The sequence below is a fragment of the Lissotriton vulgaris genome, chromosome 12 (assembly GCF_964263255.1).
Source record: "Lissotriton vulgaris chromosome 12, aLisVul1.2, whole genome shotgun sequence".
Classification (NCBI taxonomy): domain Eukaryota; kingdom Metazoa; phylum Chordata; class Amphibia; order Caudata; family Salamandridae; genus Lissotriton; species Lissotriton vulgaris.
This window is the reverse complement of record NC_141700.1, coordinates 757,755,945-757,780,134: the sequence shown is the minus strand read 5'-3', so window position 1 is coordinate 757,780,134 and position 24,190 is coordinate 757,755,945. Positions and strand designations below refer to the sequence as shown.

Genomic DNA, 24,190 nt, shown 5'->3' with positions numbered 1-24,190 from the left:
CCAGGATTGTCAAGCAGTTTCTTAAGGGCTTGTTCAGAGTCTATCCACCAGTGAGGCCTCCACCTCCTACTTGGCATCTAAATTTAGTCCTTTCTCAGCTCATGAAAAGCTCATTCGAACCAATTCATCGTTCTGACATGAAGTTCCTTTCATGGAAACTAGCTCTCCTCCTCGCTCTCATATCGGCTTGGCGTGTTGGAGAATTGCAGGCCTTGACTATCCAAGAACCTTTCCTCCAATTCAAAAGAAACACTGTAATCATGAGAACTAACCCTAGGTTTATGCCTAAGGTTCCCTCGGACTTCCACTTGAATGAGCCGGTCATTCTGAAGGCGTTCTTTCCTCAACCGGCTACACCAGCAGAAAGAACATTGCATTTGTTGGATGTACAACGATGCTTGAAATTCTATTTGGAACGTACTAAGGGATTTCGGAAATCCTCACAGTTATTTGTTGCCTTTGGGGGTCCAAGCAAGGGCCTTCCGCTATCCAAACAGGGTATTTCAAGATGGATCCCAAGTGCTCACTGGTTAGAGGCGGCAGACCCGAGAGCAGAGGACGGCCCGGGACCAGGGTTCGATTCCCGGCGCGGCAGGTTTCTGGACCAGGGTCAGCGGACTCGATAATTCTCTCGCCTCGGTGCCCACTCTGATCAGCGATCACACTCGGCAACTCTGGGCATTAGCTTGCCTCATCTTCACTAACGGCCCCACCAGACCGCCGGGGATGCTTGGTCTCACCCTGGAGATACCCATTAAGGGACCATCTCTCAGGGAAGCCAGGAAGGGTTTCGCAGCGGTCGAAGCGCCTTGGGACCCTCCGGGTAAGTAGTGCTCTATATAAATGCCTATACATACATACTGCAGCAGGAAAACCTCTGACTGGTAGGATTCGAGCACATTCCACAAGATCTGTGGCATCTTCAACAGCCCTCTTTGCAGGGGTGTAGATTAAAGACTTTTGCAGAGCTGCTACCTGGAGCAGCGTTCACACCTTTATCTAGCATTACTGCTTGGAGTCCTTACAACAAGATGATGCGGCAGTAGGACAGGCTGTCCTGAGGAACCTCTTCCAGTAATTGGTGAGTTTACCTTTCTATCCCACCTTCCGTATTACACATTTTGTATCTTTATGTCATGTTGGCTATTGCAATAATTTTATGATACAAAATGTGGTTTTGTTGCTAACTGCTTGCTACTCTGATACAAAAGCATGGTAATCTATGAAAGTTCCAATACTGGGGGTAAGAAAACAAGTTACTTACCTGTAACTTTGGTTCCCCAGTATTGGTAACTTTCATAGATTCCCATGCGCCCACCCACCTCCCCGAGGAAAGCTCAGCCTACAGCAGATATGGTGTCTAAGTACACAACGGCTACGAAAATCTGAGGCTCTGAGGTTCCTTCAGGAGGGTTCTAAGGGGTGAGGCACTTCTGATTGGCTGATGCCTAAGTTTGGTCTCTTTTACAAAAAGAGGGTGATATGCTACAAAAGGGAATGAGGCCTAGGCCTTTCCTTTCTCTTTTGTACCTACAGCTATGGTATTTTTGTTACCGAGACTCCCATTCCGACGACGGGGAATGATACAAAAGCATGGGAATCTATGAAAGTTACCAATACTGGGGAACCAAAGTTACAGGTAAGTAACTTGTTTTCTTTCTTGATCTTTTGGCCTCCTGTATCCTGCTGCTCGACCATACAAGATGGCATGTGTAGGCTCTGCAATAGCATCTGAAGTCTCAGTAGGCACAGCACCAAAGGAACTGGTCAGATTCCATTCAGGTTTCGAAGGAGACTGTAAAAAATCTGCAATGTTGACTGCTCTATTGCAATTGGATCAGCAGCAGACCACTCTCCTTACCACACCCAGAGCTGAAGGTGGTGACAAACGTATCACTACTGGGTTAGGAAAGTCATCTGGGAGTTTTGGAGATCAGAAGACTCTGATCTTCAGCGGAGACCCGTCTCCACAACAGCCTTTTGGAGTTGCAGGCCATATGCCTTGGCACTGAAAGCCTTAATGCTGCTCATCGAGTTGAGACTAGTTCAGGTCCTCACAGACCACACCACAGTCATGTGGTATTGCAACAAACAAAGCATGGTGTGTTCTCTGGCTCTGTGAATGGAGGCTCTGCTCCTCTAGAACTGTCTTAAACCTCAGGGTCCTTAACAGATTGTACACCACCTGGCAGGATCTTTAAATGCCATGGTAGACAAACTCAGCTGAAGATGCTTTGTGGATCACAAATGGCAGCTACATTTGAAAGTGGCCCTGGGTGTCTTACAGCGATGGGGAGAACCTTGGCTCGATCTCTTTACCATCACTGAGAGCGTGGAGTGTCAACTCTTGCATGTTGGAGTTTCCAAGAAGCTGTACAAAAGGGGGTGGTGATGGACGGAGCATCTGAATCAATCAAACACTCACACCCAGTCAAAAGATCTGGGTTTAATCCATCACCGTTCTTTAGCCCACTCTGCCACCCCAGTTCAGACATGGCTATATGCAAATCAGTCTGACCCTGTGCCTCATGGGAACAGTCCAGCCCGAACTGCCAAGCCTTGTCTTCCCTGGACCGGAAACAAGCTTCCGAGGACCGGTTTCTGCCATTCCAGCCGTCTTCAGCCCGGCTTGCTTGAATCCAGTGGCAAAGTGAGCAAGGGACTCGCGTCTGAGCATACCCTGCCACATTTATGGCGGCAAAAAGCGGTACAAAAGGGGGTGGTGATGGACGGAGCATCTGAATCAATCAAACACTCACACCCAGTCAAAAGATCTGGGTTTAATCCATTACCGTTCTTTAGCCCACTCTTCCACCCCAGTTCTGACATGGCTATATGCAAATCAGTCTGACCCTGTGCCTCATGGGAACAGTCCAGCCCGAACTGCCAAGCCATGTCTTCCCTGGACCAGAAACAAGCTTCCGAGGACCGGTTTCTGGCATTCCAGCCGTCTTCAGCCCGGCTTGCTTGAATCCAGTGGCAAAGTGAGCAAGGGACTCGCGTCTGAGCATACCCTGCCACATTTATGGCGGCAAAAAGCGGTACAAAAGGGGGTGGGGATGGACGGAGCATCTGAATCAATCAAACACTCACACCCAGTCAAAAGATCTGGGTTTAATCCATCACCGTTCTTTAGCCCACTCTGCCACCCCAGTTCAGACATGGCTATATGCAAATCAGTCTGATCCTGTGCCTCCTGGGAACAGTCCAGCCCGAACTGCCAAGCCATGTCTTCCCTGGACCGGAAACAAGCTTCCGAGGACCGGTTTCTGGCATTCCAGCCGTCTTCAGCCCGGCTTGCTTGAATCCAGTGGCAAAGTGAGCAAGGGACTCGCGTCTGAGCATACCCTGCCACACTTATGGCGGCAAAAAGCGGTACAAAAGGGGGTGGTGATGGACGGAGCATCTGAATCAATCAAACACTCACACCCAGTCAAAAGATCTGGGTTTAATCCATCACCGTTCTTTAGCCCACTCTGCCACCCCAGTTCTGACTTGGCTATATGCAAATCAGTCTGACCCTGTGCCTCATGGGAACAGTCTAGCCCGAACTGCCAAGCCATGTCTTCCCTGGACCGGAAACAAGCTTCCGAGGACCGGTTTCTGGCATTCCAGCCGTCTTCAGCCCGGCTTGCTTGAATCCAGTGGCAAAGTGAGCAAGGGACTCGAGTCTGAGCATACCCTGCCACACTTATGGCGGCAAAAAGCGGTACAAAAGGGGGTGGTGATGGACGGAGCATCTGAATCAATCAAACACTCACACCCAGTCAAAAGATCTGGGTTTAATCCATCACCGTTCTTTAGCCCACTCTGCCACCCCAGTTCAGACATGGCTATATGCAAATCAGTCTGACCCTGTGCCTCATGGGAACAGTCCAGCCCAAACTGCCAAGCCATGTCTTCCCTGAACCGGAAACAAGCTTCCGAGGACCGGTTTCTGGTATTCCAGCCGTCTTCAGCCCGGCTTCCTTGAATCCAGTGGCAAAGTGAGCAAGGGACTCACGTCTGAGCATACCCTGCCACAGTTATGGCGGCAAAAAGGCTTTCTCTCGGAAGTGCATTCCACCCAGAGTGGAGAATGGTACACCTGTATGCTTTCCTGAAGTTACTGTTTCTGCACGAGTTCTAAAGAAGATCAGAAACTAATAGGTCAAAGTCATCCCAGTTGCTCTGGAATGGGCCTGGAGAATATATTAACCAGAATTTTTGGGCATGATCATCTGTCCGCTGTTAAGGCTGATGCTTCGGGAGGTTCCTGTAACAGCACCAGGCCACGGTCCTGTACCCAGGCCTGCGCCATCTACATCTCCGTGTGTGGACATTGAGCAGCAGCACTTGACTGCATTTGATCTACCTCCCTCAGTAGTGGCTGCCATCCTGGCAGCTAGACGTCCTTCGACAAAGTCGGTTTAAGCAAGACGATAAGACACGTTTGTGGCTTGGCGTAGCACACAACACGGATCCATTGCAGGCAAGACTGTTGAATGGGATGATGTTTTTGCCTTGGGCCCAACAAGGACTTGCAGTGGACGCTGTTTAATGTTACCTGTTGTCCTGTTCAGCTTTGTGTTTACTGGACCAGCTTTCCTGTTCAAATCTTCTGTTGTGATTCAGTTACTCAAATTTGTTCCACGTGTTTCCTCTGGCACTTGTAGACACCCTACAGGTAAAAAACTGCTGTTAGAGTAGTATCCACCGGAAAGAGCGTAATCAAAGGTTACTTGTTCTTCCAGGTAAGTGTAGTAATCATTCAGTAGCAGAAAAGCAGTCTTTACAGCCATATAAATATGTGCATTTATTAGTTAGAATTGCATACCGCTTATCTGCCGATTAGTGCACACATTTACAAGACACTGGGCCAGATGTAGGTGGCCCAATACCGGTCGGTAACGGCCGAAATTACCGAATTTCGGCCGTTACCGACCGGTATTGGGCATTTGGGATGTAGGTGGCTACATTTCTGCTTCAGTAATTTACCGAATCGGTAAATTACCGAATCTGAAATGTAGGGAGCACTCAAATGAGTGCATTGCACAGTTAAGGATTCGGTATTTACCACTAAATAAAGGTTGGTGGTAAATATCGAAAACCTTAATAAAAAGCAATTTTGTGCTTTTTTACTGTGCCATGTGGCAGACATACATGCCCTTAGGGCATGTATGTGTGCCACATGTGCACCCATGCACTATTCAGGGGTGCAACAGGGTGTCAATGTGACACCCTGCCACCCTTGAACATGGTCCCCCTATTACCGATTGGTTATTTACCGAATCGGTATTTACAGAATCGGTATTTACCGAATCCTACCGATTCGATAAAATTTACCGAATAATCAGCTACATCCCATTTACCGATTCTGACATACCGAATCTGTAAAATTCGGTATTTTAGAAACTGTAAAATAGGATTACCTACATCTGGCCCACTGTGGTCTAAATCGGTTCTGACTTTAGAGCAGACACACAAATGAATTGTAGTTTTCCAAGAGCCAAAAAGTCAAGAAGCAGTTTTTCCTCACCTGTCACTCTTTCTTCACTGTCTATCATTTTGGAAGAACTTCTGGGAATGAAGTACAGTGGTGAGGAAGCTCAAATGATGCAGGACTGCTCAATCAATCAATCATTTGTAAAGCGCACCACTTACCCGTGAGGGTCTCAAGGCGTTGGGGGTGGGCGATGCTGCTACTGCTCGAAAAGCTAGGTCTTGAGGAGTCTTCTGAAGGTCTGCAGGTCTTGGGTCTGCCGTAGGTAGAAGGGGAGGGTGTTCCAGGTCTTTGCGGCAAAGTGGGAGAACGATCTGCCGCAAGAGGTCTCTCTTCGGATGCGTGGGATTGTGGCGAGGGCAAGGTCGGCGGAGGTGGCGGGTGGGGGATGTAGAAGCTGAGTCGTCCGTTGAGGTACGCTGGTCCAGTGTTGTGGAGTGCCTTGTGTGCATGGGTGAGGAGTTTGAAGGTTATCATTGTGAGAAGGTGGCCTGATATGCAGTGCTCACTATTCTAGTGAACACTATGTATCAGTCCAGCAACCCTTATTGATGATTGGTTGTAAGTCAACCTTATAGACCAGCTATCCTAGTAGCGTGGATACGAGCAGTCTAAGGCTAAAGACTCGAGAGGGCGTGTTAAGGCAGCTGTTATACCACACATATACCCCTTGAACACCAAGTGAAAGGACACCACACAAGTGTTATAAAAATAAACAAGATATTTATTAAGAATCACAACAGCCCTGTACTCTTTATGAGGACAGGGTACTAAGCACAAAACAAAACTCTTACGAAAATACTTAAGTTAGCACAGTATATACAAATGCCCGAGGGGCACGGAAAACCATATACTCTGAAAGTGGAATGCGAAATTACTAGCAGGTAAGTACAGTACTAATAGGCTTAGGAATCGCTAGGACTTGACTATAGAATCTTCAGATTACTTCTAGGAGACCCAGGGGACTCGGGTGCAGAGTGTGCACTCTCACGCGTGATGCGGGACAAAAGTCTATGGTAGCTAGTAATGACAAAGTTAGTGTTCTCGGGCGAACCCGACCTGGTAGGAGGAAAACGAAAGTGGATTCTGACCCTTGGATAGTGAGGCTATGCTGGGGCACCGAAATGCCGAAGTTACCTAGCCCAGGGGCTGCAGCTGCATATGTCTCAAAAGACGTCGGGAATCCTCGTAGACGGACCAGGAGCCTGGAAGAAAGAAGTTGCTGGCAGGCGACCAGTGAAGAAAGTTCGATGGATCCAAGCCTGGATCGAAGGAAGATGACACCTGAAAGCAGAGGGGACCAAGTTCGAGACTACTAGCCAGTAGTCAGGTGGCACCAGGAGGGCACCGGATGGTAGTCACCTCGACTAGGTGAGTGGGTAACGCTGTGCTCGCAAATCTCACGGACCAGGAGGCGTTGTCGGCGACCAGGCTGGAGGAGCGAGCTGTCCCACGATGGATGAAGCTGTCGGCGTCGCTGGACCCAGGATTGGGCAACAAAGCCTTGGCAAATTCAAGCCCACGCGGTGGACTCAAAATGGCGTCTGGAGTGGACCAGGAGGGTCCGGGGTGCCTCTCTTGAAGAAGGAAGCAAGGGCCAGTCTGGAGCAACCAGACCAGCAGCAGTGATGTCGTCGGGCGTCGTGTAGAAGGCCACAAGCCAGCCGGCTAGTAGCCGCACAGCGCGGTGAGCACGCAAAAGCAGAAGGGCCCCACGCAGATCGTGGAGATGCTGGAGGGCTGATCTTCAGTGCTGGAGCTGCTCAGGGTTGGGGCTTCTCGGACCCCAAAGCACTCACCAGTGGGGCACACGGTGGGCTTGTTGCAAAGAAGTCGTGCAGTCTTGGCGATCGTCGGTCCCTCGAGGTCTCGTCGCACTCACGGTTCTCAGCTTTGCTGTAGAGGTGAGTAGAGGTCAGAGGTGCCAGGGAAGCCGGGTCTCGTCGAGCTGGGTCGTCGGATTCGTGAAGAAGGACTTGCAGCAGACCGCAGTGTTCTTAGGATGGTGCCCGCTTGATGCAGGGTGACTACTCCTTAGCCACAAGGGAGAATCTTGAAGAAGGAAATCTTGATGTCTTTCGCAGAAAGTCGTGTCTTGATTCCAAAGATGATCTAATTTGAACAGGGGGCCCGCTCCCATCTTTATACTAAAAAAGGGGGCTGACCCGGTGACTAGGTCCTGCCTATGGGTGGGACTAGGAGGGGGGTGGTTACACCCCTCTGCCATGCCGGACTTCCCCCAGGCCAGGGGCTGGTGTGCCCCTGGAACTGGTTCTGACCGGCCTATGCGTAGTGAGCACCGGGGTGCCACTCAGCAGTCACCTTCCTGTAAAGCCCTGCCTACCCAGGATACACAAAACCATGTCTGGGACGGTGCTAGCACCGCCCCTGACAGGAAACCCTTTGTCCAGGCTCCCCTCGCTGGAAGGACTCCCAGCTGCAGGGGGTCAGACTCGTGTCTGTGGTGGCAGCATCCATTTTGTGGAGCTGAGGCTTCGTTTAACTTTAACCGGGGTTCACAGTTACATACATGTTGTGTCCCTCTAGAAGGGTGGAATGCTAGCCCCGTCGCCAGAATTGGCGAGGGGTTAGTATTCCAATTCGTATGACACCTTACTCGACATGTTTTGATAAAGCAATACCAAAGTTAGCATTTAACCGCGAGGATTATAATGCACTTAAGAGTATATGGTATGCGATATCATGGAACAGCTATTAGGACTTGGTTCCGCAAGCTGCAGACAGGCTCAGCTCATGCCAGAGCACCATCTCACACGATTCCAAGCACTCTGCCTTCAGGATTGTCAAGGCCTGCCATAGGAGTGACTGATAGGAATCTGTGTGTCCATTTTAGGGTTAGGTATAGGTATACTACACCTACAGCAAAGGGTGATTACACGACTTTGCCCCAGCTGTCATGCAGCCAGTTGTGTCAAATTTAGGAGGCCAGCCAGGGGTGGCATAATACATGCTGCAGCCCCTGGTAGGCCCTGGGTACACCTATGCCCTGAGTTACAGGGTCTGATAAGGTGGCCCAGTACCAATTGGAAATGCACCTAGGGTACATGGAATCCATTTTACAGAGAGAGCAGTAGGCCTGGGGTCCTGATTGGCAGGGCCCCAGGTCGACTATGTCAAAAACCAGCTAAAACACAGGGCAAAAAGTTGGGGGCAACCATAGTCAGGAGGTACCTTCCTACAATCATCTTGTTGACGGGGAGCCAGTGCAGGTCTCTCAGGTGGGGTGTGATGTGGCTGCGGCGAGTATCAGGCGTGCAGAGGCGTTCTGGATGTGTTGAAGCCGTCTCAGGAGTTTGGCCGGGGCTCCTGCGAAGAGGGCGTTTCCGTAGTCCAACCTGCTGCTGACGAGGGCCTGGGTGACCGTTCTTCTCCATTTTGATGGGGATTCACTTGTAGATCCTGCAGAACATGCAGAGGGTGTTGAAGCAGGAGGAAGAGACGTCGTTGACCTGCTTAGTCATGGAGAGGGTGGAGTCGAGAATGACCCCTAGGTTGCGTGCGTGGTCGGTGGATGGTGGGGCTGTTCCCAGTGCGGACGGGCACCAGGAGTCGTCCCAGACAGAGGGGGTGGGTCTGAGGATGAGGACCTCCGTCTTGTCCGAGTTCAGCTTCAGTCAGCTGTTCCTCATCCAAATGGCAACGGCCTTCATTCCTTCGTGGAGGTTGGTTTTGGCGGTGTCGGGGTCCTTGGTGAGGAAGAGGATCAGCCGGGTGTCATCGGCGGAGATGATGTTGAGGTCGTGCAGTCGAGGACGTGGGCGAGCGGTGCCCTGTAGATGTTAAACAGCATTGGGCTAAGGGGTGAGCCCTGGGGTACGCCGCAGATGATCTTGGTGGCTTCGGAGTGGAAGGGGGGAAGGCGGACGCTCTGTGTTCTGCCGGGGAGGAAGGAGGTGGTCCAGTCCAGTGCTTTCTCTTGGATCCCGGCGTCATGGAGGCATGTTTGTAGTGCGCGGTGGCAGACTGTGTCGAAGGCGGCTGACAGATCCAGGAGGATGAGGGCCGCGGTTTCTCCGTTGTCTGGCTGGGTTCTGATGTCATCGGTGGCGGCGATGAGGGCAGTCTCGTGCTGTGGTTGCTGCGGAACCCGGACTGGGAAGGGTCCAGGATGCTTTTCTCCTCGAGGTAGCAGGTCAGTTGTTTGTTGATGGTCTTCTCGATGACCTTCGCCGGGAACAGGAGCAGGGAGATGGGCCGGAAATTCTTGAGGTCCTTGGGGTCCGCCTTGGATTTCTTGAGTAGGGCGTTGATCTCAGCGTGCTTCCAGCTCTCCGGGAAGGTTGCTGTCTCGAAGGAGATGTTGATTGCTTTCCGGAGATGGGGTGCGATGGCAGTGCTTGCTTTGTTGAAGATATGGTGTGGGCATGGGTCCGACGGAGATCCGGAGTGGATGGTGTTCACGATTTTGATGGTGTTGTCATGGTTGATGTTGGTCTAGGAGAACAGGCGGTTGGTGCGGGTGGTGGTTGGGGGGGCGGAGGTCACAGTGGTTGTGTGGGCGGTTGTGGCGTTAAGGCTGCCGTGGATGTCTGCGATGGAAGAAGGTGGCCAGCGAATCGCACAGGTCTTGCGAGGGGGGGGGTATCGTTGATGTTGGAGCTAGGGTTTGAGAGTTCCTTCACAATGTTGAAGAGCTCTTTGCTGTTGTGTGCGTTGTTGTCTAGGCGGTCTTTGAAGGAGGCGCTTTTGGCGGATCTGATGAGGTGATGGTGTCTGCGGGTGGCGTTCTTGTGGGCTGCGTAGCTGTCCGGTGTTCGTTCATGGAGCCAGTTCTTCTCCAGTTTTTGGCAGGTTTGTTTGGAGGCCTGAAGGTCTTCAGTAAACCATCTGGCTCTCTTGCTGGTGTGACTGTTGGTGGGTTTCTTGAAGAGGGCGAGGGTGTTGGCACAGTCGTCGATCCACTGCCTGAAGTTGCGGGCGGCGGTGTCGGGTCGGTGGGGTCGGCGGTTGGACTCCGGGCGAGGGTGGTGGTTGGCAGGTCTTCTGTGACTATGCTCCAGCAGCGGCGGGGCATCTGTTGGCTGCGGTGGTGCGTGGTGGGTTTCCAGAAGGTGAGGTGGATGCAGCGATGGTCGGTACAATGGATTTCGTTAGTGTGGTTGTAGGAGACGAGGGGGCTTGCGGTGAAGATGGGGTCAAGCGTGTGGCTGGCGGAGTGGGTGGGTCTTGCGATGAGTTGTCTGAGGCTGGCTAGGTTGTCGATCAGAGTGGTGGAGTTGTTGTCGTTGTTGTTCTCGAGGTGGAAGTTCAGGTCCCCGAGGAGGATGTAGTCTGTGGAGGCGAGGGCGTGTGTGCTGATAAAGTCTGCGATGGAGTCCCTGAACTGTGGTCGGGGTCTGGGGGGGTCTGTAGACGAGGGTTCTCTGAGGGTGGTGTTGGGGTCAGTGTGGATCTGGAAGTGCAGATGTTCGGCGGCGCTGAGGCTGTCGTCGGTGTTAGTTGAGACTCTGAGTGTGTTCCTGTGGATGATGGTGATTCCTCCTCCTACTCCGTTGGCGCGGTCCATGCGGGTGATCTTGTAGCCTTCCGGGATGGCTATGGCGATGTCGGGTGCTGAGGAGGGGTTCAGCCAGGTCTCCTTCAGGAAGGCTACGTCTGGGGAGCTTGAGTCGAGAAGGTCCCAGAGTTTGACAGCGTGTTTGCGGGCAGAGCGGGTGTTGAGGAGAATGCATCTGAGGTAGTTGGGTTCTTTCCTGGTTGTTGGCTTGGCGGGCCAGATGCTGGTGAAGCTGCAGTTCCGGCAGGAGAAAGGGCCTTGGGTGCGCTTCGGGCAGCCTGGCAGCAGGTGCGTGGTCGTCTGATGTTGAGCGCGTGGAGAGTACTGGCATCGTAGCGGTGTCGGGTATCGTGGCATTCGTGAGGTCCAGGGGTCCTGGCGCTGGGCACGGTGCAGGCACGGACGGGCGCAGACGGGATTGCCTTAGGCGCGCCAGCGGTGCGGTCATTGCACCGCCTCCATATAAGGGGAGGTGGGAGAGAGGAGCGGGTGGCAAATGAGCAGCGGGGGGCGGGGCTGCAGGGACGCAGCGGCGGTAAAGAATGGGTGAAGAATACAGGAGGCAGAGAAGGACAACGAGACTAAGACCAAATAATAGGGGAAAAAGTAAGTTTAAAGCAAAATACAGCGGATAAGCACAATCCAACTCAATGCAGCAGCAGAGCAATAGGCGACTACAGACAAGAGCAAGAGAGGAAAAGAGCAGGTTAATGCAACAAACAGCAGACAAGCAAAATCCAACACAATGCAGCAGCAGAGTAATGGGCAACTACGGAAGAGAGCAACGCAGCAGCGTGGGGGGGCGACCTGCCTGCCTGCTGTGACGCCCTATGCTCTGTTTGCTCTCATGTGTAACTGTCTGTGGTCTGTTTCAGACACTAAAGTTTACCCCAGTGCAGTGCCTGATAAATTATGTGGTGAGTGCTCTGCCTATCTCTGACTAGTGCTTCCTGTTTTTAGGATGGAGTATGGATAAGAGGTCTGTACCTGGAAGGAGCCGGGTGGGACAAGAAGAATGCGTGTCTCCTGGAGGCTGAGCCAATGGAGCTAGTGTGTCCTGTTCCATGCATCCATTTCAAGCCAGTTGAGAACAAGAAGAAAAGTGGAAAAGGTAACTTTTTGCCTTAACACATGCACATGCACGCACATACAACATACCATACCTATTATTATGAGGACTGGCAATATACCGTAATGAAGTGTGTATTTACTACTCTAACTCCACAAGCTCTTTGATAATAAGGTACTTTATAAAGAGGACCAAGGAAAATATAACTGCAGTTTTAGTTTTGTTGATACACTTGCTGGAAAGTTCCTAAGCACACTAGGGGGATCGGTCCTCATTACGCACCGGTCCTCACAAAGATAGTGTTTGTCTGGTTCTGTCCGACTGATTCAGTCCTCACAGCGTGGGTTATACACCCCTCCCCCTCTGTGCGCTCCCACCCACACTCAAAAACCCAAAAGTGAACGTGAAGCTAGTTATATCTGGTTGTAACACCTCAAAATATATTTTTTTAAACTCAGGAATTCACCTAAAAAGCGTAAAGTGCAGTTAAGATAACAAAGTAAAACTAAAATAAATCCAGATTTGCAAGTCATTGTTAGGATCACATTCTATAACTCGTGTAACAGCCTTGAAAAGCATTAGTTGCACACCAAATGCAATGCCTATGTCTACATAATATTTATTAAACAGTAGCACATATATACAAAATATAAATAAAGGAAATACTTTAACCAGAAAACGATTTCAAATTCGTAGTTGAATCTGAAAAATTGTAAGGGTATTGTGATATGCAATCTCATCTGTAAGATGATTTGCACTATTTGTAATTGCATCAGTTTCATTATGGGTGGGGTCATGGGCATTGCTTTTGATGTGCAAAAAATGGTTGTACATTGGGGCCTCAAAATACTGTCCATCGGCCTAAAGTATTGCTCTTCCCAACATCTCTGCAAGTCCCAGAAACCTGTCAATCTTAAACTAGAAAACTAGTAATCTGGTTCCAAAATCTGTCAGTATAGTTCAAATATATAGCCATTTGCCCCCAACCTGCAACACATGAGAAGTGTCTTTGTGTTAACTTGGTAGTTCCCACACCATAGAAGTGACCTAATACAAGAATTCTGGTTCAGTCTGCTCATGGTGACAGGAAATGTGTCTACTTCACTCAGATGCCAGCTTCTAGCTGCAAGTGTCAACACCATGATCTGGAATTCCATATCAATGTTCTTATTAAGCACAGTAAGGAATAACGTTACGAACCTGTAACTCTAGTTCTCCAGCTCTCATAGATTCACATGCTTAAATTATGTGCTGACGTCAAACTGGTAACCCTCGTTTTACAATATTAGCATTTCAGTGTACATTACACTCAATAACATTGAACTTTGCATAGACCACATTGTAAATGACTCAAACGTGAGCCAATCAGGGACAAGCACACACAGCCCTCTCCCTGACAGACACTTTCATCTGCCAGATGTTCTAACCCATTGAGTGATCTATTCCCTAACTCGAGTCTCATGAAAGGGTAAGGGGACATGTCGCATGTGAATCTTTGAAAGACGCCAATGCTGGAGAACTGGAGTTAAACGTAAGTATCTTTCTTCCTACTCTAGTTTTGGATCTTTCATAGATTCAAGTGATTGAATGAAGATTACCAAAGCAATCTGTTTTAAAATTAGCAGAAGGTGGACATCATATTTCCCTTAATTATAAAGGTTTCTAAGCATGGCTAGTCCAACTGCTGTTAATCTTAATATTGATACAGTCATGCTTCGTCAAAGCATTTGTCGTCTTCCATGCAGCTGGTTTACAAATATCCTTAAGTGTAATTCCTGCAGACAGGGCTGTTGTGGACTTTATTGCCCCAGTTGAATGAGCTCTGACTGACTTTGTAAGAGGTCAGCCCATGGATTAATGAGCTGATGTAAAGCAAGACACATTCCATCTCTTCAGAGTTTGTTTAGTTCTTGTTTTTTTTTCCTTGTTAGGAGAACCAAAATCTTATCATTTATAAGGTCTGTTAGAAGGAAGTCTTCCAAGTTGAGGATGTAAACTTTTAGGTACCTCTTGATGTCGAGGGAATGTAGCACCTTCTAAGCTGGCGTTATTGAATTTGGAAAAAAATGTAGAATGCAAAATATTCTGGTTCAAATCGAATGTTGTCAGCACTTAAGAGATGAATTTAGGTTTCATTCTCAATATAACTGTCTGTAGAGAATTGTAGGAAAGGTTCCTTGCATGAGAGAGCCTACATTTCACTTACTCTCCTAGCCAACATGACAGTTAGCAAGAAAGCAGTCTTCCAAGAGAGGTGCTGTATGGTTACCTTGTGAATATGCTCAGATGGTGCACACATTTAAACTGCTAGGACTGTATTTAACTCCTATTCAGGTGCCAATTCAACTTTAGGAGGAACATTCTTAAATAGACCCTTAAATTCTTCAATGAAGCTTTCTGAAGATAATGTTGTTCTGTTTGGAAATCTCAAAAATCATAATGTTCCGGCTAAATGGACTTTAATGGATGCATATGATAAGCCAGTATTGTCCAGTTTCAACATACAGATAAGGCAGAAACTGTAAAGGAGACATTTCCAGCAGGTTTGGTTTCTCTTTTTTCAACCATTCAATGAAACGTTTCCATTTCATATTGGATCTCTTTATGATTGGTGTAGCTGTGGCTGCTTGTACCATCTCAAAGTCCTCAGATATTGGCAAATGGCCGAGCGCTAGGTTTTGAGGAGCAAGGCTGACAGCTGAAGAGATTGTGGAGTGTGGTGTAGAACTTTTCCTTGTTTTTTTAGACTAGGCAGATGTCCAGCTTGAATTGTACTGGAGTCTACACTGATAGGCTCCCAAGCTCTGAGAATAGATGTTGGTATGCCCATACAGTACCAATTAAAATTACCTGCCATTTTTCCATTTGCATGTTGTATAATACTCTGGGTATCTGAGGTATTTGTGGAAAGACCTATAGAAACTTCGAATCCAGCTAATCACAAGCACATTCCTTTCTGAACCCAGTCAGCTCCACGGCCGGACTGGGCACACTAACCAGCTCTGGCAATTGTGCTGTGCCGGCCCCAGATGGGGGAGGGGTGCTATTGAGAATCAGCACTGCTGTCTCTTTTGTTACAGTGGGCCAATATTGCAACACTCCTGCAAAATCGGCCCCAACTTAAAAAAAAAAAACGTCCCCGTCGCTCAAAAAATGGCCCACTCCCTTTCTGACCACCAGGAAAACGCCTGATGCCTTCTACGGCCAGTCCAGCCCTGGCCAACTCCATCTGCTTCAGAATTTGTAGCAGTCCTTGTTCTGGTGCATTGCGAACATGTCCTAGAGAGGAGTTCCCCATCTCTGAAGCAATAGCTGCAGCTGCCTGTAGTTTTTATTTTTTATTTTTTTATTTTAGTAGTTTTGTATAGCGCTAGTTGGACCAAAGGGTATCAGAGTGCTTCACAGCATATACAGTAATGAACAGACGTGATACAGGAGATTTGGAGAACATGGGTGTTAGGGCAGGCGAGGGACTGGCCTGTGGCCACAGGTTCATCCATCCGTAATCGGTAATCGAAAAGTTTATACATAGAAAGATTTCTTGAACTGCATCAGAAGGAAGGATCTGATAGTCAACCATATGTAATTGGTAATCAAAAAGATTATACACAGAAGGATTTCTTGAGCTGCGACCATGTTGTGAGTCTCGGGTATTAGTAAAGATGGAGTATCTTCTATTCGTGCAAGTCCAAATATTTTCTGCAGCTCAACTAATTACCACGCCTCTGGGGTTAGACTAATGTATTTGATACGCTAACAAGGCTACATCATAAAAGCAGCCGGTGTGCTTTAAATTGGCTGGCAGGAAGTGCCTGTGCTGCTGATAAAGCATTCCCAGAGCAAATGCATTGTCTCATTGACACTGTGAGCTGGGCTAGGAGGGATCATGAGCACTCTGCTGTTGCTTTGATTTATTTACAGTAAGAGACAAAAGTCAGGCTTTGACGTTCGATCAAGTCCGGCCTGCCACAGTCTCTCTGAGGGTGACATAAAGTACACAAAAAGGTGATGGATGGAATGCTTCAATTATTCTCAGCCACTGGGTATTACTAGGGCCGCATCATTATTATCCATTGGTATTTTGCACACCAGGTCATCTCAATTTGAATCCAGCTGTATGCAAATCAGTCTTGACCCTGCTCCAATCAAAACAGTCCAGCCTGAACTGCCAAGCCAGTCCCATGCACTGGAACCAGGCTGTACCCAGCTGATGAGCCCATAACTAGTGTGAAACCAGTCCTGGGTTGCTTGTGTTTCGGTTCAGGGTGGACCTGGCTTGCCAGATCGGACTGGACTGTTCCTATGAGGAGCAGGGTCAAGGCTTGCTTTTTTTTAAACCAGAGTTTTATATAAGGCTAGTTGCATATGGCTGGGTTGAAACTGTGGTAGCACGGTAAGCAGAAGAGCAATGTGTTGGGATGCTACCCCGAGCGATTGTCATGGTTAGACAAATTGAAAGCATTCCTCCCATCACCTTCTGTGTGTTTCAGTCTCCCTGGGCACATCGCATGGTCAGCGACGTATGGTGACATGTGGTACTGAATTAATAAATAACTACAGCTGTCCTGATCAGAAGCCTGGCACTGCAGCCCCACCTGGTGGATCCAGCTGCGCCTTGTCTTCTGTTGTTTTCCAGCAAGGAACCATGTCACTTCCAAGCACGCAGCAGATTACTGACCCAGAGACAGAGGTAGCTTTGTGTTATTTTCTATGCAGCCAGTTGTGTCCCCACCAGAAAAGTCAGCTGCTCATATGATCCAACCATGCAGAGCAAGTATGAGCCATAAGGCGTGTTATTATAACAAAATTATTTTTGCATTAGAAAAATAGTATGAAATATATCAAATACAAAGAACATATTACAAAGAGGCCCTAGTCAACATAGCCACACTGACATCCCAAATGATTGCATCAATAATATTTAAATCAATCGAGTCCAAGGATCATTGGGAAGTGTAGACTCTTCTTAACCATATGGGTTAAATAATCTTAACTTTTGTTCCAACAATGGTGTGGGCGGAAGAAGAACAGGGTATCACAACTGAATTTAAAGAGGAGGAACCAACGTATTGGTCTCTTATGGTCAAACCTTCTGCGAGACCCTCATCAGGACCCAACCTAGTTGTGGACACAACCTAAGTGTGTTTCTCAATGTGTCAAAGTCAAGGAATGCAAGTGTCCTATGATCCCACAATCAAAGATTACAGTTGAGTAACTTAATTGTGTAAAGTCCTGTGAAGCACTTGCTAGGTCTGGGCCGACTCCCACCAGACAAGTGGCACAGCTGCAAACGACCCTCACAGTGCTCTTTGCAGTGTAGGGGGTCGTGCTGGCAGGATTTTGCTTCCCCCTGGCTTGAGTGAGCCCTATCTCAAGTTCTCTGTCCTGCTAACTAGGCCTGCTACATTTTTTGACAAGAACGACTACTAGTCATCCGGCACCACAGTCTGCAGTCTGGTAAGTGGCTAGTATAGCGAGAAGCTGCTCGGGAACGTGGTGTGAAAGGGAGACCACGAATGAAAAAGGCACATTAAAAACTGCTACCCCTGCCACATAGAATTGTTCATTTCACAGTCTAATATTTTCAGACTTAAAACATTTTCAATTATAATTATCTAAACTATTGTTGTTGCTCATTGATCTGATTCTGCTAAGAAACATTGACGAAGTAAATTCATCTGGCTAGTTTTAGTCATATATTCATTGTTGTGTGATATGTCTGAATATAGTGAAAGACACTCAAAAACTGATCATTGCTGTGATTTACTTGCGGGAAAATGTCACACATCTGATAGTAGAACATCACTCATAGCCACCTCAATAGGCTTTTCCTCCCATACTCTTGATTTCTTAGCTCTTGTGGAAGTTACACCAAAACTGAGCTTAAGCCATTTTCATCGTTCCAGACAATCCAAGAAGGGTGTGATGTGTAGATCTATAGCGCCTCTCCATGTGTACCCATCTTCATTTGCCACTAACAGCAGAACTTCTTGCCCAGGCTCCCAGTTGGAGGGATAGGTGCTGCACTCCAACATCCAGAGCCTTCATCATCATGCCTGGAGATTGAGTGGTGACACTTTAATTCCTTCCAACTGCCACAAGAGATGGTCAACATTATACTATCAGGTGGTTGCCCCACCGCAAAATCTGTTTACTGAGGAAGATGGAACCTGCTCATGATGTGTAGAACAGAATAAGCATTGATTATGGGCACATTTTTCAGCAGTCCTTCGTTTTGCTCTGTCAGTAGCACAGCACGGTTGTGCCATGCTCAAAGGCTACGTTGCAGCCCTGTCAGCATTTATCTGTCATCCGGAGCAACATTCCTTGTTCAGATCTCTCATTGTGATCCAGCATTTGAAGGGTCTGATACATGATGGTTCCTCTACATTGCTTTTTTATGGCCAAAATGCATCTCAACCTTGTTTTGTTCTTTTTTGATGAGGGCTCCATTTCAATTCATCCAAAGTTGTCTGTTGTATTCATTCATGTTCAAAACGTATTTTCTTGTGGCCAGCGAGGCACATCAACAAATTATAGACTTTGAGCGCCCATCCGCCTTTATACCCAGATAAGCTGGTCCTGAAGACAAAAGAGGCTTTCTTGTCGGTGACCGCTTTTTATTTTGGGCAATCTATTGGACAAGAGATTACAATGGCTGGACCCCTGGAGGGTGGTCAGTTACTACAGTGAGTGGACTATGGAGATCAGGGTTTGACAACATGCTCCTTCCCACACCGAGACACTGTCAGCGCCACCTGTTGGCATAGGAGATGTATGACAAGATTCCAGAGTGACCCAGTCTGGCACAGCTGCTTGGCTATATTCAAAGGCTGAGAGATATGCAGGAAGCTACAATATCTACACGAGAGATCGTAAGGCACGGGACTTGGGTTTCATTAGTATTAAAATCTTATGTGTGTGTTTATTAAAGTTCAGAAATTTGAACACTCACTGTTCTAGATGTGTGTGTGCTTTGCAGGTCACTTATTCAAATCCGGGCATGGTATATGCACCCTTTCATCTTTCTACGGTCCTTAAAATGAGATTTGGAAACAATAATTGCATATAAAATGACTGCAGAGCGCTGTGGTGAGTGCAGTGTAGCCTTAAATGTAGAACAAGTTGTTAAAAATGACCGTGTGTGGGCCATGGCCCAATCATTTCTCACAGAAGGACAGGGAAGGCTACAGATGTGCGGTAGGGAGTTTAACATTGAGTCGCCATGGGGTCCAGCGGTCACTCCCAACATCCATATGTTCAGCAGTATAAACCGTCATGTGCTGAGCACGCATAGATTTAGGATGTAAACCCATGAAGTTCCTTGACTTAGCGGAGTGGGTTACCAATATCCCTACAAGGCATGAGAACTGCACGGCAGGCATCTACGGGGAGACTCATTATGCAAAATGGCTGGCATAAGACGTCTTTTCCCGCATTTCAGTGTTTCTCTTTATATTGCACCATGTTTAATTCAGACCACTGTGCCTTAAGCATCATGGCCCTCAGCCTGGGAGCTCTTCAGTTGTTGAGTGTGTGCTCTTGCACTTATAACTTGTGAAGAGTCACTTTAGCACCCGCATAGCCGTCTGCATTCAACAAATAAATGTAACATAACACACAGTTTTCAAAACAAAAGGTATGGATGTTTAATACCCTGTAATCACAAGACAAATTTAGACACACATGTATACACAGCCGCAGACAAACACCCACTTGTACTCGTGCCATTTTTCACATTTCCACACACAGTGCACACAATCACACAAGAAAGCATATACACACACACACACACACACACACACACACACACACACACGTAAGGGCATACTGAATTGCTCTCATCCTTACAAACATCCACTCACACACATTTTAACACAGCGGCGTTAGCACACTCAAGCACACTTGTGTGCTCATGTCTACACACTTCCACACACTCTGGCATATATATATTTAACACTCAAACCTTTTAAAAACACTCTCAGTCACTGGATTATGTCATCAGTGATGTCATTTGAGAAGTCATCAGTAATATCACTGACCATGTCAAGATAGATGGCATGAGCTATAGTTAGCTCAGCTAACTATAACTACTGAATTTCACTGGTTTTGTACAAGTGAAACCTGAGCCTATCTATAATGTTTCTGTAACCTTTGTTTTTTTCAGTGAATTTCTACGTTTTTTAAAATTTCATTTCATAACTATAACGTCCTTTTAACGTTTGGTTTTTATCAGTGAATTTCTATGTTTTTTTAAATTCTATTTCCTAACTATAACGTCCCTGTAACCTTTGTTTTTTTCAGTGAATTTCTAAGGTTTTTCAAATTCTATTTTCCCAACTATAATGTCCATGTAACCTATGATGACATTTGACGAACGCCACCACATAAGAAAATTGTAACTATAAAAAAATGTTTATTACAATGCACACATTACTAACCAAATCACTCCTTTAAAAACATATTTGTACACATATTTTTCTAGTAGGGTTTTTAAGAAACTGTTTACACCCTACTTCCTGTGTTTGCAATTACACCTAGAGTCACAATGACTCTGGTGACCGCGACAATTGCGCCTTTTTTAGGGGGTGCAAGACACATATATGCACACATTTTACAGTATAGTAGACACTAGGGATTTATTCCTGCACTGTTTAAAGTCATATTTTTGTAGGGAGTTTGTATTAAAACAATCAATTAAACCAATTTTCCATTTTTGCTGTGACGCCAGGCGTCGTGATGATATCGGCTGCTGCAATCACCGCAAATAAGTCGTGAAATTTCAAAACAAATGCAGACATTCAATAGCCAAAACCACATTCAAAACTTATAACTGCAAAATGAATCATAACCAACACACTAAACACATTACTATTTAAATTATTGTAAAATAGCATTTACAACTCCCTTAATATCCCTATAACAAGGTGCATAACTTTTTCGGTGTAATCTATGACTGCATGCATCACTGTATCATTAAGTCTCTCATTCACTGTATACATATTTAAGAGGATCCGTGAAACAGCGTGCCAGACTATCAATACTTCTGGAATGAAATGCTTGACTGCCTCAGTGGGTGCATCAGTATCTTAAGGGGTCTGTGATTGGCTGCATAAGTCTCTCATGGGTCTCTGAGTTCGACTGTGAGTGGGTTCCTTAGTATGCAAGTGTATACCTCACTGGTTGTATAAGTCTATGAGTGGCTGTGTGATTGACTGTATGGGTGTGTGAGTGTCTCAGTGGGTTCGTGAGTGGATATATGAGTGTCTGAGTGGATTTGTGGGTGGGTGTATGAGTATCTCAATGGGTCTGTGAGTGAGAGCCTACGTCTCTGAGTGGGTGAGTGAATGGGTGCATGCATGAGTGTCTGAGTGGGTCTTTGACTTGGAGGGCGAGTGTCTGGGTGGGTCTATGAGTTAATGCATGAACCTTGACTGGGTGAGTGAGTGCGTGTGTATATCTGAGTGAGTTTGTGAGTGAGTGTGTTAGTTTCTTAGTGTATGAGACACTGACTGAGTCCATAAGTCTCTGACAGGGTCTGTGACTGAGTGTGGGATTGACTGTATGGGTGTGTGAGTGGGTGTAGGGGTGGCCTCAGTGGGTCTGTGAGACCATACTTGTGTGTGTGCATGAGTATACGTGGGTGAGCGAGTCTCCAGGTGAGTTTGTAAGTAGGTGCATGAGTATCTGAGTGAGTGCCTGAGTGCCCAGGTGGGTCTGTGAGTGGGTAGAAGAGTCTCTAAGTGGGAATGAGACTGTAAGAATGAGTCTATGATTGAGACTCTAAGTGGGTCTGTAAATAGCTGCATAAGTATCTGAATGGGTATGTGAGTGGGTGCATGAGTATTTGAGTGGGTATGTGACTGGATGTATAAGTCTGTGATTGGGTATGTGAGTGGGTATATGTGTGGATATGTGAGTAAATACATGTCTGTGACAGTGACTGGCGCGTGTGTGCACACATATATATATATATATATATATATATATATATATATATATATATATATATATATATAATTTTATATTTCCACCAATATTCGCAATGTCTTCATGATAGTAGCGACGTACCCGAGCCCGCCATCCAGTTTAAAGCCTCTCAATCCATTCTCTGATTTAAAATGATGTGGACTCGCTACTTTTTAAGCTGTTTTCAAAATTCTAATAAACTGAAAACTCCCTAACTATGAACTGAAAAGTATTCAGAGTCTGAAAAACAAAAAGGATTTTTGAGAACATGTCCTTTAGTTTGCATGTAAGGGAAATCTAGTATGGTTGGGTTAGTCATTAAGGTTGTTCTTTGGTGATACCGTCAGAAAATATTAAAGTGGTTGATTTCATAAAGTGTTAATCTATAATTATATTTCTCTTTCGCAGGTAAGTAACTATAATGTACAACTCCTCATCCCACTTGCTCCGCTCCAGTGACCATGCCTTGTGTTTCCATGTTGGGATGACAGTCTTTCCATCTTTTCTTCTCTTGCAGGGATGTACTCCTGTCCCTGTTACTACTACCCAAATCGTGCCGGCACTGCGGGTCGCAGCTCCTTTGTTATCGGCGTCGACCTGAAATCAGGCGCCATGCAGTCCGATCACTGGATCAAGCGGGGGACCGCCCTGCTAATGAGCCTTGATGCTTAATCTGACCCGGAAGCAGTGTATGGAACAACTGAAGCTCTTGAGAACATTGTTTGGGCCCTTTGCTGTATGTCTGTTTCTCCCAATGCACTTGATCTACAAAGCATGAGTTCAATTTCAGGGCGAACTCTAGTTCTTTCATGGTAGGTAAAATGCCCACAAGCGCATCTTCATACGTGGCGAGGCAAAGGTTTTACAGTATTGAGCATTTTCTACAAAATACACATGTGATATAAGTTATGTATATATTTAAAGGTATAAATATATTTAATGTGGTCGCTTTAAAGGGCTATAATCGGGCTATATAAATATTTTAATGTTTTCATGGGTAGGTTACTAAATTTCGGATGAAAAAATGCATAGCTAACTTCGTCATTTTGAAATTGGAAATAACATCAGAAGACACTCTTCATAGTTTAAATAGATTTTTTTTTCAGACGAATTTGTTACTTCCCTATGTGAATTTAATAAATTGTATTTTGATGCAAATAATGGCTTCTGTTATTCATTGGGCTCAGAAGAATAGGGTTTTCTGTTTTCCTGCACTATTGCGGCAGTCCTGAATTTTGATTGTCTCTGTGCTGAATACTCCTCGTATTTTTCTCTTGACCTCATTGTAAAAGCTCTCCACTCAACCCCAAAGGCTTTTTTAAGCAATCATTGTTAAAGCTCACACTGTTAGGAGTTTATCAGCGTAATCACCTTAAGTTATTTTGGGGTATTTTTTAGGCCAGGGTGTGATTTTAATTACAGAGGCGTAGTCTGTGAAATGTCAGTAATTCCACGTAACTCTTTGATGCAGAAATATAGATCTATTGAGAGCACATATAGCGACCGCAAGCAGCCGCTCACACTGACTATTTGTATTCTGCTGTATTTAGTGCTATTTCTTAACGCAAAATGCATCCATGCGTTTATTTTGTGCCTGAGGGTGCATTTTGCGCTAAGAAAATAGGGAAATTGCAAAAAATGTCTTCTCATACCCATGGCTGTGAAAGCGCGTCATTTAAGATCACCATCACGCCCAATTTTGCTCTCTCGGGTCTTTTGATCTATCGCCCCCCCGGGTAGCGACGCGGCCTTTAGGAAGGCCCTCCCTGATGCTATTAGCACCTTGGCAACAGGCTGCTCTAATTTCTCCATCATCGGTGATCTAAATCTTCATTATGACAACCTATCCATGCCAACGGTCCTCAGCTCACTCGCTGACCTTGAAGCTCTTCAGCTGGTTCAGCTGGTAGTGCAACCTACCCATGTAGGGGGTCACATTCTAGATCCGTTTTTTACTAATCTAGAGAAAGTCAGCATTTCTACACCATCTCCGCTGGCTTGGACCGATCATTATTTGGTATGCATCCAGTGCCCCTTGCAGGAGCGTCAACTCAAACCCAAGGTGCGCTCGATCCCCAGACGGCGATGGAATAAACTGAATCTGGATGACTTTTTCCATCTTTTGTCAACCGATCCACTGGGTTCATTTGAA

General features: G+C 46.7%; 1 protein-coding gene across 1 annotated transcript in view; it reads left to right on the top strand.

Moving 5' to 3' along the window:
- The window catches only part of DNAH2 (dynein axonemal heavy chain 2), a 2,538,822-nt gene extending 2,515,629 nt beyond the window's left edge, over window positions 1-23,193 (top strand). The window contains exons 87-88 of the mRNA XM_086946066.1: window positions 11,961-12,111; window positions 22,556-23,193. Of these exons, the coding sequence (XP_086802192.1) occupies window positions 11,961-12,111; window positions 22,556-22,710 (306 nt within the window). The 3' untranslated portion in view covers window positions 22,711-23,193. The remainder of the gene's footprint in view (window positions 1-11,960; window positions 12,112-22,555) is intronic.
- Window positions 23,194-24,190: the final 997 nt, after the last annotated feature.